At 54.6% G+C, this 14,264-nt stretch overlaps 1 protein-coding gene across 2 annotated transcripts; it reads right to left on the reverse strand.

Moving 5' to 3' along the window:
* Positions 1–10,562, reverse strand: PLA2G15 (phospholipase A2 group XV). 2 transcript variants are annotated; one of them, XM_025889076.2, is made up of 6 exons: positions 10,266–10,551; positions 7,351–7,507; positions 4,630–4,748; positions 4,284–4,382; positions 3,659–3,883; positions 1–1,937 (listed from the first exon to the last, which is right to left on the reverse strand). In XM_025889076.2, exons 1-6 carry the CDS (start codon positions 10,378–10,380, stop codon positions 1,426–1,428), a joined length of 1,227 nt encoding a protein of 408 aa, XP_025744861.1. In that variant the 5' UTR covers positions 10,381–10,551; the 3' UTR covers positions 1–1,425. The 2 variants fall into 2 exon arrangements, with proteins under 2 accessions (XP_025744861.1, XP_025744862.1); XM_025889077.2 differs by having other exon boundaries at positions 1,457–1,937; positions 3,659–3,758; positions 10,266–10,562.
* Positions 10,563–14,264: the final 3,702 nt, after the last annotated feature.

Consider the following 14,264-nt stretch of genomic DNA (forward strand, 5'->3'; position numbering starts at 1 on the left):
TTTACAGCATCCAGAAAATTTTTATTGCCAGAATCAAGGTACAGCCTGCTTAGAGCTCCATGAGGGGCCCACAATCCAGGAATAAAAGGAGAGAGAGATGCTGGGTATGTTCCCAACAGAGAAAATCCAGCTCCACAGAAACCTGGTGGGAGAGCAGCCCAGTCCGGCCCGACTGTGGTTCTGGGGTCCCATCCTAGAGGCGAGACTCAAGTCTTGGCCTACAGCCATCGCCCACTTGGAGATGACTGCCACCAAGGCAGATCCAGACTCTCCATCCCTGCTATTATAGCAAGATCCATGAAGCACCTCTGGAGCAGACAAAAAACTACCCAGGGAGCCCCAAGCCACCTGGCTCTCTCAGGGGCCCACTCAAGTTTCTGGGCTAGTCTCTGCAGACTAACACCAGTGAGCTGCCTGGCGGGAGTAGGTGCTGGGCAAGACAGGCAAGAGCCCTACCTCCTCTCAGCCCTGTGCCAGCCCACCTGGGTGCTAGAAAAACCCTAGGGCAGGGTGGTAATGTGGTGGTGGGCTTATCAAGAGGGCAGCTCAGGGTACCTCTGAATGGCCTTAGCTACTTCCTTGAGTTTTCTTCATGAGTACCTAAAAGGCCATGAGACTGAGCCCTGCTCTCATCCTTGAACCACAGTCCCAGGGCAAAGGGAACCAGCATCAATACTGTGGGTTAACAGCACAACCAAGGGGAATCAAGCCTCCTGGGACAGCGCCCCCAAGAAATGGAGGCCACCTGCTGCTCGATCCCGAGCTAGGCTGTTCTTGGAGGTGAGGGAGGTAGGAGTGAATGGCCCAGTACCTGGGAACTACGGAGAACACAACTCACCCCTGTCTGCAGGAGGAACCAGACTGCCTCCAGAAAGCCACAGTCAGGCTGTTGAGCAACTAGGCCATGGGGAAGCCAGCAGCTCCAGCCACTCACAGCCAGTAGCAAGCCTACCTGTGGCCAGTTTGTGGGAAGATCACCGTAGGGACCAGGAGTCCATCCCTGGGACCTTTAGGGACAGGGACCACAGCTCAGTAATAGCCCTCACAGGAAGACTGAGGGACCAGGGCCTGGTGGGTGAGTGTGAAAAGGCCACAGGAGTATTAGAACAAATGGCCCCTGAGTTCAGGATTGGGGCACCAACCCGCCTGCGGAGCCAGTCCTGAGGTCACAGCAATTCCAACAGCAGCAGCATTCTTTCCAGCAAGGATCCCCCAAGTGAGTCCAGACTCTTTCTTCCTTCCTCACTCCCACAGAGGAAGGACAAGAAACAGCACTTTCCAATGGCAGATATGTCGCAACCCGAGACTGAGGACCTGAGGCAGTCAGTCCCAAGCTGCTGAACTCCCGGGCGGCGAGAGCCCCAAAGGACAAGAGAAGCGAACGGCTGTGGCTAGGCCGTCCCACAGCCCTGCCTGGCGCACGGATCAGGGCCCAAGGAGCACACGTTTCAGATAGGCCAAGGTGGTGGCATTGGCCAGCATCTCTATGTGCTCGCTGCCCGGCAGTGCCTGCAGCGACACTGGGTGCTCCTGGCGGCCACGCCAGGCCCGGCACTGCAGGGCACTCTGCAAGTTCACGGTGCCGTCACCGTCGCCAAAGCAGATTCTGGGCTCGCGGTCTGGGAAGCTCTCGTAGTAGAAGGAGTCTGGCGTGGGGACACCGGTGCCGTAGAGGCAGTGCAGTGGCACGCCAGGTGGCGCCGTGGCTTCGACCAGCCCCTCCGTGTCCTGCCGCATGAGCCACCCGTCTTTGAAGCCGATGTCCTGGAAGAAGCGGCGATAGTCCCGCAGCGTGTAGTTGGTTGTGGGTGTGCGCACGAAGATCTTGCCAGGCGACCAGGTGGAGCTGTAGGGCAGCAGCCAGCTGGTGGAGACGGCAGACCGCTGCTGCTCCCGGATCTTCAGGGGCCCGATGACCGGGATCCGATTGTTGTCTCCTGCAGGGAGAGGGCTAGCTCAGTCTGTGCTCAGGAACACACGCTGGGCCTCTGTGGGGCCCCGGGGAGGGGAGGGAGGGGCCCAGTCAGCACTCCAGCGCCTCCACGCTGTCACTGCACCTCCCATGTTCCCTTTATTTTTGCTCCATCTGCGAAGCACACGACCAGGCCTTGTTTCTTTCCTTCTGCACTTCATCACCAGGGATTTAGGCAGCACATACCCACAAGGTGATTCACTGTGTAAGGAGTACCCTCCACTGAGCGCTTGTCACCGGGCTTGTGGGCACTGACCTTGCTGAAGGTGAATCAGCACGTTGGCAGCCCACAGACACATTCCTCTTTTTCTTTGCTTACACGGAGTTATGAAAATGTTTTTCTTTTCCTAGACTCAGTCTCAGGCCTGCCACCAGCCAGCCTGGTCGTATCCCACTCATCGGCCTGTCACTGACCCGGGCAGCCAGGCCTGCAGGAGACGAGGCAGGAGGGGAGGCTGCAGGCAGAACGAGAACCCTTCTCACACAGGAATGCCAACCACACAGCCAGTGAGGGCCTCTGGGGAGTGAGCTGGAACTGGAAATAGGGGCCATCTGATCTATTCAGGACCCACAGCCACCCATCACCCCACCTCTCTGACTGACCACAGGCCTTCAGCTCTTGTGGGGTCTGGCTGTAGGACCCCTGAGGAAAAGGAAGCCCCTAGCTAGTCCATGACTACCACCCCCCTGTCAGGGCCTGCCGGAACAGTTTCCCAGAATCTGAGGCACAGCTCTAAGGGGACTCACAGGGAGGCTCTGAAAGGCTGGAACCTGAGCCCCACCACAGCTCCTGTCTCAAACTCAGGCATGCCCCTATCTGTCCTTTCAGGTTCAGGCTGGACAGAGTAGGTGGCTGTAATGAGTCCTCACTGTATCTGGATTCACTGTCCAGCCAATCCACGGTCACTACACTGAGTCTAACGTGATGGCAACTATCAGTTGACCAACAAGTAGGTCAGGCAGTGCTGATGATATGAGGAAGAAAACTCCTCAGATGCTTAGCATAGCCATGGCTCATGGCTCCTCAAGTAAGGGGCCGTGGGTTCACCCCGCAGTCCTAGCAGAGGGAGGGAGGAAAGCCCCACGGCTACAGCTGGCAGGCTCTGACAGTCATGAAAAGGCAGGTGAATTGGGGAGGAATGGGGAAGGAGGTGGCTTTCCCCCCTGCCAGGCAAGCAGGCCCAAAGAAATCTGCACCTGCTTCCTCCCGGCATTACCCACAAAGGCTCCCCACTGCCACAGACGGAGGTGTAACTCATAAACAGGAAACTGTAGCCCAACCTTCCTTCTGTGGGGCAAAGGTGGGCATGAAGATAGGGAGAAGGCTCCCCCAAAGAACTCTGGGTCAAACCAAGTTAGGCCAGCCAGGCCAGAGCACAGCCTATGTGTGTACACATAAGCACAATCAAGTACCTGTGTGACCAACAATTGGGCCAGTGCACGGACACGCTGCAAAAAAAAAGTACACAGACACCAAGGACATCAACTAGAGAGATGAAATTAAGTAGCGTTAGGCTCTCTTTTGGGAAAAGAGATGTTTGGAAAAGCATACCGCTCTGGAGAAAGAACGATCCTCACCCAAGAGAAAAGACACGAGGTTTCCCAGGAGGACACTGCTGAAGGAAAGAGAGGGCACCATTCCTGCCACATCAGCCCCCGTATCGGGTAGGTCAGACAGGGTCTTACCTGAGGCCAGGACACGCAAAGTCTTGGCCACGCCCCCCCAGGGCGCACCCAGTGCCACAAACGCACGGATATACTTGTTCTTCCAGGCCTGTGGCTGTCGCTGCAGAAAGTACAGTGTGTACATGTTGCCCATGCTGTGGGCAACCAGCACCACAGGGCCCCCATACAGCTGGTGCATCTCCTCGATCATCTCCCGGAGGGCCAGGAAGTAGGGCCCGTTTTCATCTGTAGGCCAGAGCCAGGCAGGGGTCAGAAAGGAAGGGTCCTGGGACCTGAACCACTAAATGTTCTTCAGGCCAGATCCAGGACTAGGTGGGTGGGGAAAATGCTAAAATCCAAGTAGGAATGGTCTGGTTTCCCCTCCCTTTCCAGGAAGGGAGGAAACCTAGGAGCTCCTTTTCTCCTCCTCAGCCTCATTAGCTCTCCCCAGGGCTCTGAGGCCCAGAAATCCTGGGGTGAGGGATGGGAAGGGACAGGACAGATTGACTAGGGGGTGACAGCTGTGACCGCTGGGATAGACACGAGAGGCCCTGGGGGCAGGGGAGAGCCCAGGGCCTATGGTGGCTGTGACCTCCTCGTCCCCACCTCCCAAGACATCACAGAGGAAGCAAGAGTGACCACTTACTTGGGGCTCGGCGCCAGTCGTAGGGGGCCCCCCGGACATCCTCACCCCGTGTGTAGCCCCAGCTCACAAGGCTCTCTACCATGGTATGGAAATAGGAACCTGCAGACAGTAATGTATGGGAATTAGGGCGAGTACAGCCAGTGCCTGCCCCCAACACCACGCCCAACAAGGAGACTGGGACATCTACTGTAGAAGATCCCCAAAGGAGTGCTATAAGGCTCAGTGGCTACACTGCCAAGAGACAGTTTACAGGCTACCCTTTCAAACCAACAGCATTTCTCCCACTCTGGAAATATAGCAGAACTTCCAGCCCCGTTCCCTGAGGGCATGAGGAAGGGCTACATACCCACACTGCTTTTGCTGGGGTCCAGGAACTCCAGTGAGAAAGTCTTCCCAAAGCCAGGGACGCGCACATCCACACCATCTGGGAACTGGGTGGCCCGGGACGTTCTGTTGTAGACCAGCCTATCAGGGGAGGATTGAGCTGATGACCCAGAGGTGACACTGAACCTGGTGTGTCCTAATACTGCCCTGTGTCTTGAGCCATATTCCCTTACTATCCTCATGTTTGGCAAGTATAGGGGAGACTAAAAAGTAACAAAGCAGGTTTATGAAGCACAGATCAGAGTAACCATACCCACCTGAGACCCCAACCAAGACTCATTCCAAAGATTAACCCAAGAAGCCCCACCAAGGCAGTATTTCCTTCTCAATGTTATCTACCGCAGAATGCAGGTCTTGGATTTGGTTGGGAAATTGGCTCTGCCATCCACATCACACTTGACCCAAAAGGCAGTCAGCCTAATCTTGCACACTCCCACCGCCCCATCTGCATGGATTCACCTCCTACCACTCAACACGACACAAGCAAAGGAGAGGGTAAGTGTAGCACACAACAGAACCAAACAGAGCAACCCCCACCTTAAGGCCCAAACACCCGTGGCTGCTATGTGGATGGACGGGCAAGGCCTGGAAAATGATGGGACAGGGTGGTGGGAGACAAGAGGAAAGCTTTGTGCTAGCCGGGAACCCTGTTCTGGCCTCCCTGATACCAAGGAGACAAATGTGCCCAAGGAAACACAGGCTAGACCTGCGATCCTTGGTGGCCCTGAGTCCTAACCCCCTAAGATCAGCCACAGAAAGCTGACAAGATACCCAACATTGATCCAAATAATAGGTCCTGGGGACCCATTTTCTCTAGGGCAATCTGTGGATGAACCCAGTGGCCACTCAGCAAAGTGTAGAAAACTTTCTACAAATCCAAAGCCGCTCTAAACAGGTCAGATGTCCAATGAAGGTAGACAAGCCCCTCTCAGTATCAGCCTGAACCTCCCATTGGCAGTACCTGAGACTATGCCTCTCGTATAAAAATAGAACTGCAGATCAACAGCCCAGAAATAACCCTGATCACGTACAGAAGAGGAAAAAGTCAACAAAGCAGATGTCATAAACAACAGGGAAAGGCAAGGCACCTGCAGAACCAGCTAGTATGTCTCCAGGAAAAAAATTTAATTTGTGAGACTCTATTCAGCTCAAACATTTACTGAGCACCAGTTGTGTTCCTGGTTCTACTGCTATAAAGATAAAAGAGAGACAACCTCTGTCTTCAGGGAGCTGGGTCTTAGGGTCACACAATCTGGGTTTAAGTCTTGGTTCTGCCACTTATGAGCTAAGTGACCCTAGGCAACTTTGTAATCTTTGAGCTTCCAGATTTCCTCATCTGTAAACAGGGCTGAAAACAGTACCTGTCTCATAGGGTTGCTATAAGACTAAATGAGAGAAAGTATGTAATATAGACAGTGCCTGTATTCGATAAGCAGTTATTCCCAAAACATTATCTTATTAGTAGGGAAACATCCTTGGAAGCAAAGTTTGGCACCTGATAAGGATGAAAGGAAATAGGCACGTGGCCTGGAGGAAGGAAAGGTTAAGAGCTCCCTGCTCCTTGGGAGCCTGCTTCTCCCTCTGCTTCTCTCTTTCCCTCTCTGCTTCTCATGAATAAATAAATAAAATCTTAAAAAAAAAAAAAAAAAAACAGAGCTCTGGGGAGTGGCAAGGGAAACTTTCCAGAAAGACCAGGCTTAGGTTTTAAAAGGGTGAATGGGAGGGAATTTATCAGGCAAAGGGTGTAGAGGTAGATTCCAGGCTGAAAGAACCACATGCACAAAGACATGGAGACCTGGTATGTCCCAGGAGGAACAAGAAGCTGAGGGGCCAGTGGCCAACTCAGAGGCAAGGGAAGAAGTGGAGGCCATACTGAATCTATGAATAGGGGCTGGAGCATAGAATCTACATGTAAGAGGGTGCCTGGTCGGCTCAGTCGGTAGAGCATGGGGCTCTTATCTCGAGATTGTGAGTTCAAGCCCCACATTAGGTGCAGGGATTTTTTTTTTCTTTTAATAGACTTTCTTTCTCTCTTTCTCTTTCTTTCTTTCTCTCTCTCTCTCTTTCTTTCCTTCTTTCGTTTTAAAGATTCTATTTATTTGAGAGAGAGAATGAGATAGAGCATGAGAGGGGGGAGGGTCAGAGGGAGAAGCAGACTTCCCGCCGAGCCGGGAGCCCGATGCGGGACTCGATCCTGGGACTCCAGGATCACAATCTGAGCCGAAGGCAGTCGCCCAACCAACTGAGCCACCCAGGCGCCCTAGACTTTACTTACTTGAGAGAGAGAGAAGGAGCAGGGGGAGGGGCAGAGGGAGAGGGAGAGCCCGATGCGGGGCTCCATCCCAGGGCCCTGGGATCATGACCTGAGCCGAAGGCAGACTCTTAACCGACTGAGCCACCCAGGCGCCCAAAATAAAATCTTAAGAAAAAAAAAAAAAGAATTCACGCAGAGGGTGTGAAGCACAAGGCATAACTGGAAAGGCTGGGACAAGAGCTGCAGGAAAGGGAAGAAAGTTCTGTCTGGGAGGGTGCAGAGATGGTGCCGTTCAGACTGACGAAAGGAGAAGGGCAAGAGGTCAGTGACCTCAGGGTGTGCTGAAGTGGGGACGAGACAGAAACGGGTTCTAGAGATTTCTCTAGGCTGGGTTGGTGAGCAGCACCGTGTCTGTGCCCCAGCCCCCACCTGATATTGTCAATCCAGCAGTCAATGATAACTGGCAGCAGCAGTTCGAGGTTGAGCCAGAGCGTGAAGTAGCTGTCTGTCCTCTTGGAGCAGAGGTAGTGCACGACCGTTGGCTTGTCTAGCTTTGCTTCCAGCTGGTTGCCCAAATCACCGGGCACTGCAGAGGGACACAGAGCACGCGTGAGGCCCTGGACCTGGCAGGCTGGGGACCCCTGAGGCTCGAACCCAAAGGCCTTCTACCACAGCTGTCCCAGGCTACAGAGGAGGGCCTTGTTCACTCAAAGAAGGAGTGGGAAACAGGACAAAGCACTGGGCCACTTAACCAACCAAAACTGAATCCAGAGAAGGCACTCCAGGGCAGGCTTGTGGAGGGGGGCAATGATAAGAGGTAGCTGCCAGCCTACTGAGAGCCCAGTAAGGTTCCAGGGAGCAGACCATCTGCAGGGCCCTCGCCTCTCAGCACACCTGGCCCCTGTGGCAGAGATGGCTACCCTGAAACATCACCGCATTCCAGCCATGGCCCAGTAGGGATGGTATGCCCAGGCCCCAAGGATAACTTCTCTCTGCCCAAGCTGCTCAACAGACCAGCTACACAGAGCCTGGTCTACACAGAGCCCTGGGGCCCTTGTGACACTCAAACCCATCCCCATGGCTTCACTGCCCAATATTAAGGCCCTTCCCAGAATATTTGCTCCCATTGGCCTTTCAGGCCTCACCTGCTTCTACATGCCATGCTCTTGACACCTTCCAAGCACATCCCCATTTAGAATCCATGATCCCTGAGTGAACAACCAGCTCTTGGCTCTCCTGAGCCTTCTCAGGGCTCTGTGAACCCAGCCCTGAAGAGGGCATGCCCTCCCCTGTACATCATCTGTGTCCTCAGGGCAACCATGGGAGGCAGGTATGACACCTGCCTTCACCTCCCTTAACAATACAGATGCAGAAGTGGGGAGTCTTCAGCATGACAGTGCAGAGACCTTGGTCACTGTCTCCACCAAAAAGGAATTGGCTAAATGAGGAAGCTACCAGATTTGCTGTGCCTGAATGCCCTTTGTCCTGGACAGGCTGTGTGGTGATTTCTTAAGCCCCTTGCTGCTTAAAACTAGGACATCTATGTACCCTTCACTGCAAATAACACTGGGAGAGAACATCCTTACAATGCCCACTTTACAGATGAGGAGACTGAGGCTGAGACGGGCAGAAATGGCTTGCTACAGTTTCCTCCTGCCCACTTCTTTTGTATCACTTCTCTGGTCTCTGCTTCCTCTACCACCAATTTGGGTCTCACTCATAGAGGCTGGTCACCCTGGGATGCCAATCCTCTGATGGCCAAGGTCAGGTCCCTGCTCTGGTGCACAGGAACAGCTCTTCCACTGCCCACCATGGGGTTTCCCAGGATTGATGCCAACACCTTCACTCTCTGAGAAGCTAGGCAGATGAGGATTCTGTGACTCTGGGTGGAGCGTAAGGCTCCTCTGCTGTGACCTAGGACAACCAAGAACTGAATGAATTAATGAGCGCGGTGATCCAAGCAAAAAGCCTGCGTGCATCAGGGACCACACATTTCCCAATGCCACACCCTTCATACTCAGAACTTAGGCCTACCTGTGCCGCCCTGTGGGTCTAGAGGATAAAGTCTAGATGACCCAACCAGTCACAGGCCCTGCACAATCCACTCCTTCCCCAACTCCATTCCAGACAGCCTGGACTGCTTACCTCCCTCCCTCTAATATGTAGTTTCCTCTTCCTGGTACTCTCTCTTGGCCTCAGCTCTAGCTACACACTCCAAGAAGCCTTTCCTGACTGGGTTGGTGGACTCTCTGTGCTTGCCCAACACAGACCTCATCTCTGGGGACCCCTGCAAGCTTAGGGAATGCAGGGCCATGTCTGCCCAAATCCCATGGTGAACCTGAGCCCAGCATCCCCTTGGGGTATTTCCTGGCCCAGAGTTCCTGATGGGGGACCCCCTTGGGACCACACTGCCTGCCAACCCTATGCCTCTGCAATCTGCATCATCCCCATTAAAATATTCCCATTAGAAAGAGCATGGGGGTCATGCTGTAGCAGACTCAGTATGTAACATGTCTCTGCCTTTAGGAGTCCTGGCTGGCCACCAACTCAATGCTTGAATGAAGACAGAAGTCTCTTCCCTGTCCACCACCACAGGGTAATACTGTGGCTCCTGTGGACTTGCAGGGGCCAGGGCCACGAGGGGATAAGCAGGGAAGGTCATCCAGCCCCAGTATAGCCCAGTCCAAATTGGTCTGGCAGAGTACAGGCATGTTCCTTGACGTCTGTTCATAGCCACTGTCCCAAACCTTACCTCTGTCTTTAGCCATCCTCAGATTCCCTTAAGCCTCCTCCCTCAGGCCTAAGGCCACCCATTTGATAAGTTTGGGGGTGGGGGAAGTCTTGGTGGCAGGCTAGGAGAGCCGTTCTTTCCTCAAAAAGCTTTTTAATAATGCCTCCTGAAACACATGGGGCTGGAAGGGTCAAGAGAGCCTCCTAGCCATGCCCAAACCAACAATGAGGACCCTGGGGACCAAATCCGAGAACATCCAACTCCCCGGCGATCCTCAGGAGTGGGGCCAAAGGACCTCGGTCTCTCCAGCTAAAAAATGGGCATAAAGCGAGGCAACGCTTGGGACTGACGCAGACACAGCACTGAGGGACAACCGCACCGTAGCCCTCCCACTTACCCCATATTCTACAGGAGAAGGTGAGCAGAGGTTGACCACACCGCGCCCAGCATGGCGGGAGGTGGACGGACAGACCCAGGAGGCAAGACAGTCATATGCTCCCCCACCCCATGCTCAGAGCAGATGCAGACCTGGAAGACGGCCAACCCCCCCGCCCCGGAGCCCGTCCTGCCGGACCCACGAACACACGGACCCACGACTGGACGCGCGCCTCACCCAGCACCACCGGAGGGGGACGTCCGACCGGGAGCGCCGGATCCGCCAAGAGCAGGAGGCACAGGAAGCCACCCGGGAGCAGCGCCGCATGGTAGGGACAAAGGCGAAGACCCATTGCGTGACACCGCCGCTACAGGTCCGAGGTGCGGATTCAGCGCTCTGTGCTCGCGCCTAGGCCGGGGCGGCGGCGACGCGCTTAACCCCACCGCCCGCACTCGGCCGCGGCGGCCGGACCAATCAGCATCCGCCTCCCCCAAACGGCCTGCCAATAGGGACTCGCCGCCAGGCACGTCCCTCACAGTCGGAGCTCACCGCCTCGCCCCTGCGATTCCCAGGCCAGCTCCTTGGACCGCGCCGCGCGCCGAGCGCATCGATCGCATCGATCGCATCGATCGATCCGGGTTCAGCCTGGCTTCTCTGCTCAGTCCCGGACCCAGCTCGCCGCTGCTGGATACCCAACCCAGCCTTGTGTACCCAAAGTCCACGCTGCGCAGCCCTCACCCCCAGTTCCTGGCTCGTCCCTGACCTGAGATCTGGAACGGGTCGGGCCGAGGGTGGGTTCAGAGTCCAGTGCTCGCCGCTGCTGAGAGACTCTGGTCAGAGCAAGGGGAAGAAGGGGAAAAGTGAGTCCCGGAAAGTTATTGGGCCTTAGGGGACCGGGAGCTGACCAGGACCTTTGTGCAGTCCCCACACCGATTCTTCACACCCTGCGCCGACGGCACGTGGGTTCAAGCAAGGGGTCCAGGGGCCCCCTGCGTCTGTCCAGGGATTAGGAATGCAGGTGGGACAAGTGAGGGCTGCCCGGCCTAAAGTTTTAGTTCCGGGTAATATGGAGTCACCCCTCCAGACTGAGCAGTTCTAGTGCCCCAGAGAAAGTGGGTTTGAACTTCAACCCTATGGCCATGGCCCATTGGCAGATTCCCCAGCAGAGCAGGACAGGTGTTGTGACCTTGGAGTCCACCTACCATTCCCACTCCACGCAAACTGGGGATCCAGAGAGGACACAGACTCCCTGCTGGAGGAATCAGAGGCAAACAGAATGGGCAGATTTGACAGCTGGCGATATGACCAGCACCACGGGTCACTCTAGGATCCAGAGACCAGTATGTTTGGAGACAGAAAGTCTTGATCCTCCACACACTTACTCCTGAGGGCCAGACAACACCCTGATCATCCCCTGGTCTTAAGACTTCTAGCCCTCCCCTTCCTTCCTTCCTCTTGGCCAATAGCTGACCCTTTGTAGCCTTTCAGAGTACTCCTGGATGAATCAACTCACCATCTTGGCCTGCCCCTCCTGTGTTCTTATAGGGGAACACATTGGTGGTTGGGGTACACTACTCTCTTAAGGTCCAACTATCTCCCTCAGGCCCTGGCAAGGACCCCAAACCCTGACTCGCTCACCTCCATCCTGACCCCCAGAAAGAGGGGTTGCTAAGGACCAATCTAGTGCAGGTCCACAGTGGGAGACCATAGACATCCTTTTGCCAGTACTAGGAACAGGCAGGAGTCCACAGTCAAGGGTTAAGTGGAGGGAGGGTAGGCATCAGGATGGCCTGGGCGGCCTTGGACTGTGGCCAGTCTGAATGTCTTGTCAACCCAGCAGCCTCAGGTGACCATGGGCTCTTCACAGGGTGTCCCAGTCCCACAGGCTCTGCAGATAATAGGAACCACAGCCATTGCGGGGTGAGGATGTCAAGACCTAGTCAGCAATGATCTGTGCTGGCACTGTGGAGAGGAGAGGAATCAGAAGGTAAGGATCCCCCCTTCTCACAATGACCTTGCCGTCCACATGATCGCCCTTGGCTGCAGACCTGGACTCTAGATACTATCCTGATTCTCAGACCCCACAACCAGGTGGTCACCAAGCCTTGCCCCCCCTACCTTCCCAAAGCCAAACCACTTTCATCCCCATAGTAGTCTCCTTGCTCATGTGCCAATTTATGCCCTTATTCCTATGGATTGTTCTCCATGGGGTTGACACCATTAAACATTAAATCAGGCCCATCACTTTCCGCCTAACCCCACTCACAATGCTCCTACTGAATGCGTCATAGGCATCTCACTCATAGTGAATGAGGAGCCTGCAGGGGACTCTGGCCTTTTCCCACAACTTTCACTTCCCTTCTTCCTCAGCTCGCTTGTCTCCACCTTCAACAGCTTCCTCGCTGCCTAGAACAGGACAACCTCATTCTTGCTCTGGACCTCTGCACTTGTTGCACTGGGGTCACTCTGCAGCCCCCAGTTTGGGGGACTCAGCTGACCTCTGCCTTTAGGCCTCAGCCCAGACACAACCAATGATTCTGGAGCAGCCCCGGCCTGACTCCCAGCAGAATATAAGCCATGGAAGAGGAAGCCTTCACCTGCCTGTTACTGGTGCAACTGCCTTCTTGGTTACTAGGTATCATTAGCACAGTCCCAGGCGGACAGCAGGTGCTTAACATATACTGGATGATTGAGTGATACACCCCCTTCTCTAACACTTCCCCCTTCCAGGATATGGTCCTGGTGGGTGCCTCTCCGACCTGGAGAAGGAGATAAGGGACTGAGAGGGCCACAGGCCAGTTGTGCTAGCTTCCTCCGATGAGAATCCAGCCAACAGCCTTTGCCCTTTCTCTGTTACACTGGGTCCTTTGCATTCCCTCTTGCTCGCACAAGTTCCAAGCTCCCCTGTCTGGACCAGGTGGGTGCCTGGGCTTCGGGCAACCCAACCAAGACCACGGCTTCTAAGCCAGAGTTGAGCCCATTTGGAGGCCAACTGATTCTCCCTAAAGCTCACAGTTCATCAGGCTCTTATTCCTCTGATGCCAGAGCCAAACACTGACCAAATCATGACAGAACAGGTTATCTATATGTTTTTAAAGATTTTATTTATTTATTTGACACAGAGAGAGCGTGGGCACAAGCAGAGGGAGCGGGAGGGAGAGGGAGAAGCAGGCTCCCCACTGAGCAGGGCACCGGATGCAGGGGATCCCACGGTCCTGGGATCGATGGGGTTTTGGAATATAGGTTAGGCTCAGTGGGGTGGAGTCTGGAGTCAACGACTAAGAATTCTTGAGACGTCTTTGGTGCAGAATGCTGGTTTATTAAAGGACGGGCGGTAGGGCCATGGGCAGAAAAGCTGGGCACCGGGGTTGTGAGGGGTGGCTGATTATATACTATGGGGTTGGGGGATGGTAAGGAAAAAGAACTTTCATATGCTAAGGAGGACCTACAAGATCCTGGAGGCCTTGCCATTGTCAACTTAGGGTTGTTTTTCCCCTCTAGCAAGACATTAACATTAAGATAGTTGGGAGATTCCTGAAGAATGTCACATATGTCCCACCCAGGAGTGGGGGATGGGGGTGGTTGCAGAGTGTCAGCTTATGCTTTGTCTTCAGCCAGTCTTCTGTTCCCTCATCAGGATCATGACCTGAGCCGAAGGCAGGTGCCCAACCGACTGAGCCACCCAGGTGCCCCCAGAACAGGTTATCTAACCTGGCTTAGGCATCAACGAATGTTACCTGGAGGAAGAATTATTCGAGATGGGTCTTGAAGAATAAGTAGGAATTTGCCAGGAAAACAAAGGGATGAGTAGGTGGGTGGGTGCTCCAGGTAGGGAGCTTAGTATTTGCAACAGCCTGGAGACCTGAACAATAACAGTTAAGTGTGTCTGGGGCACATGGTGGGTGGGAACGGAACAGAGAGGTTGGAGGTCTTGAAAACCAAGCTTAAAAACTTGGCCTCTGTACAGGAAGCCAGGATCTGCAAAGATGCTCAAACCAGAAGGAGGCGGTCTCAAGGCCCTTCCCTTTTCACTTCTGTCCTAGAGCCTTGCCGGTTGGGCTCTCCTGTGCAAGTTCCTCCTCCCAGCCCCCAACGCCTGGTTCAGGCGACAGGGTCAGTGCGCCCTCTGGTGGGTACTCGGCGAAGATTCGGCAAAAGCGTTCAGCTGGGAACCTGGGTGGAACCCAGTGCGCCGGCTACCCTGGAGGGCCAGGAGATAAGGGTAGCTGCAGATGG

Source organism: Callorhinus ursinus, unplaced genomic scaffold (genome assembly GCF_003265705.2).
Source record: "Callorhinus ursinus isolate GAN/ISIS: 27379988/994484 unplaced genomic scaffold, GSC_fseal_2.0 scaffold37, whole genome shotgun sequence".
NCBI lineage: Eukaryota > Metazoa > Chordata > Mammalia > Carnivora > Otariidae > Callorhinus > Callorhinus ursinus.

What these genes read in the sequence shown, in the direction of transcription:
- PLA2G15 (XM_025889076.2), bottom strand. Translation starts at nt 10,380, where the DNA reads ATGGGTCTTCGCCTTTGTCCCTACCATGCGGCGCTGCTCCCGGGTGGC. An exon ending in TCCCCCTCCGGTGGTGCTGG is followed by an intron (nt 7,508 to 10,265) that starts GTGAGGCGCGCG and finishes GTCCCTCTGCAG; the next exon opens with TGCCCGGTGATTTGGGCAAC. An exon ending in TTTGCGTGTCCTGGCCTCAG is followed by an intron (nt 1,938 to 3,658) that starts GTAAGACCCTGT and finishes CTCTCCCTGCAG; the next exon opens with GAGACAACAATCGGATCCCG.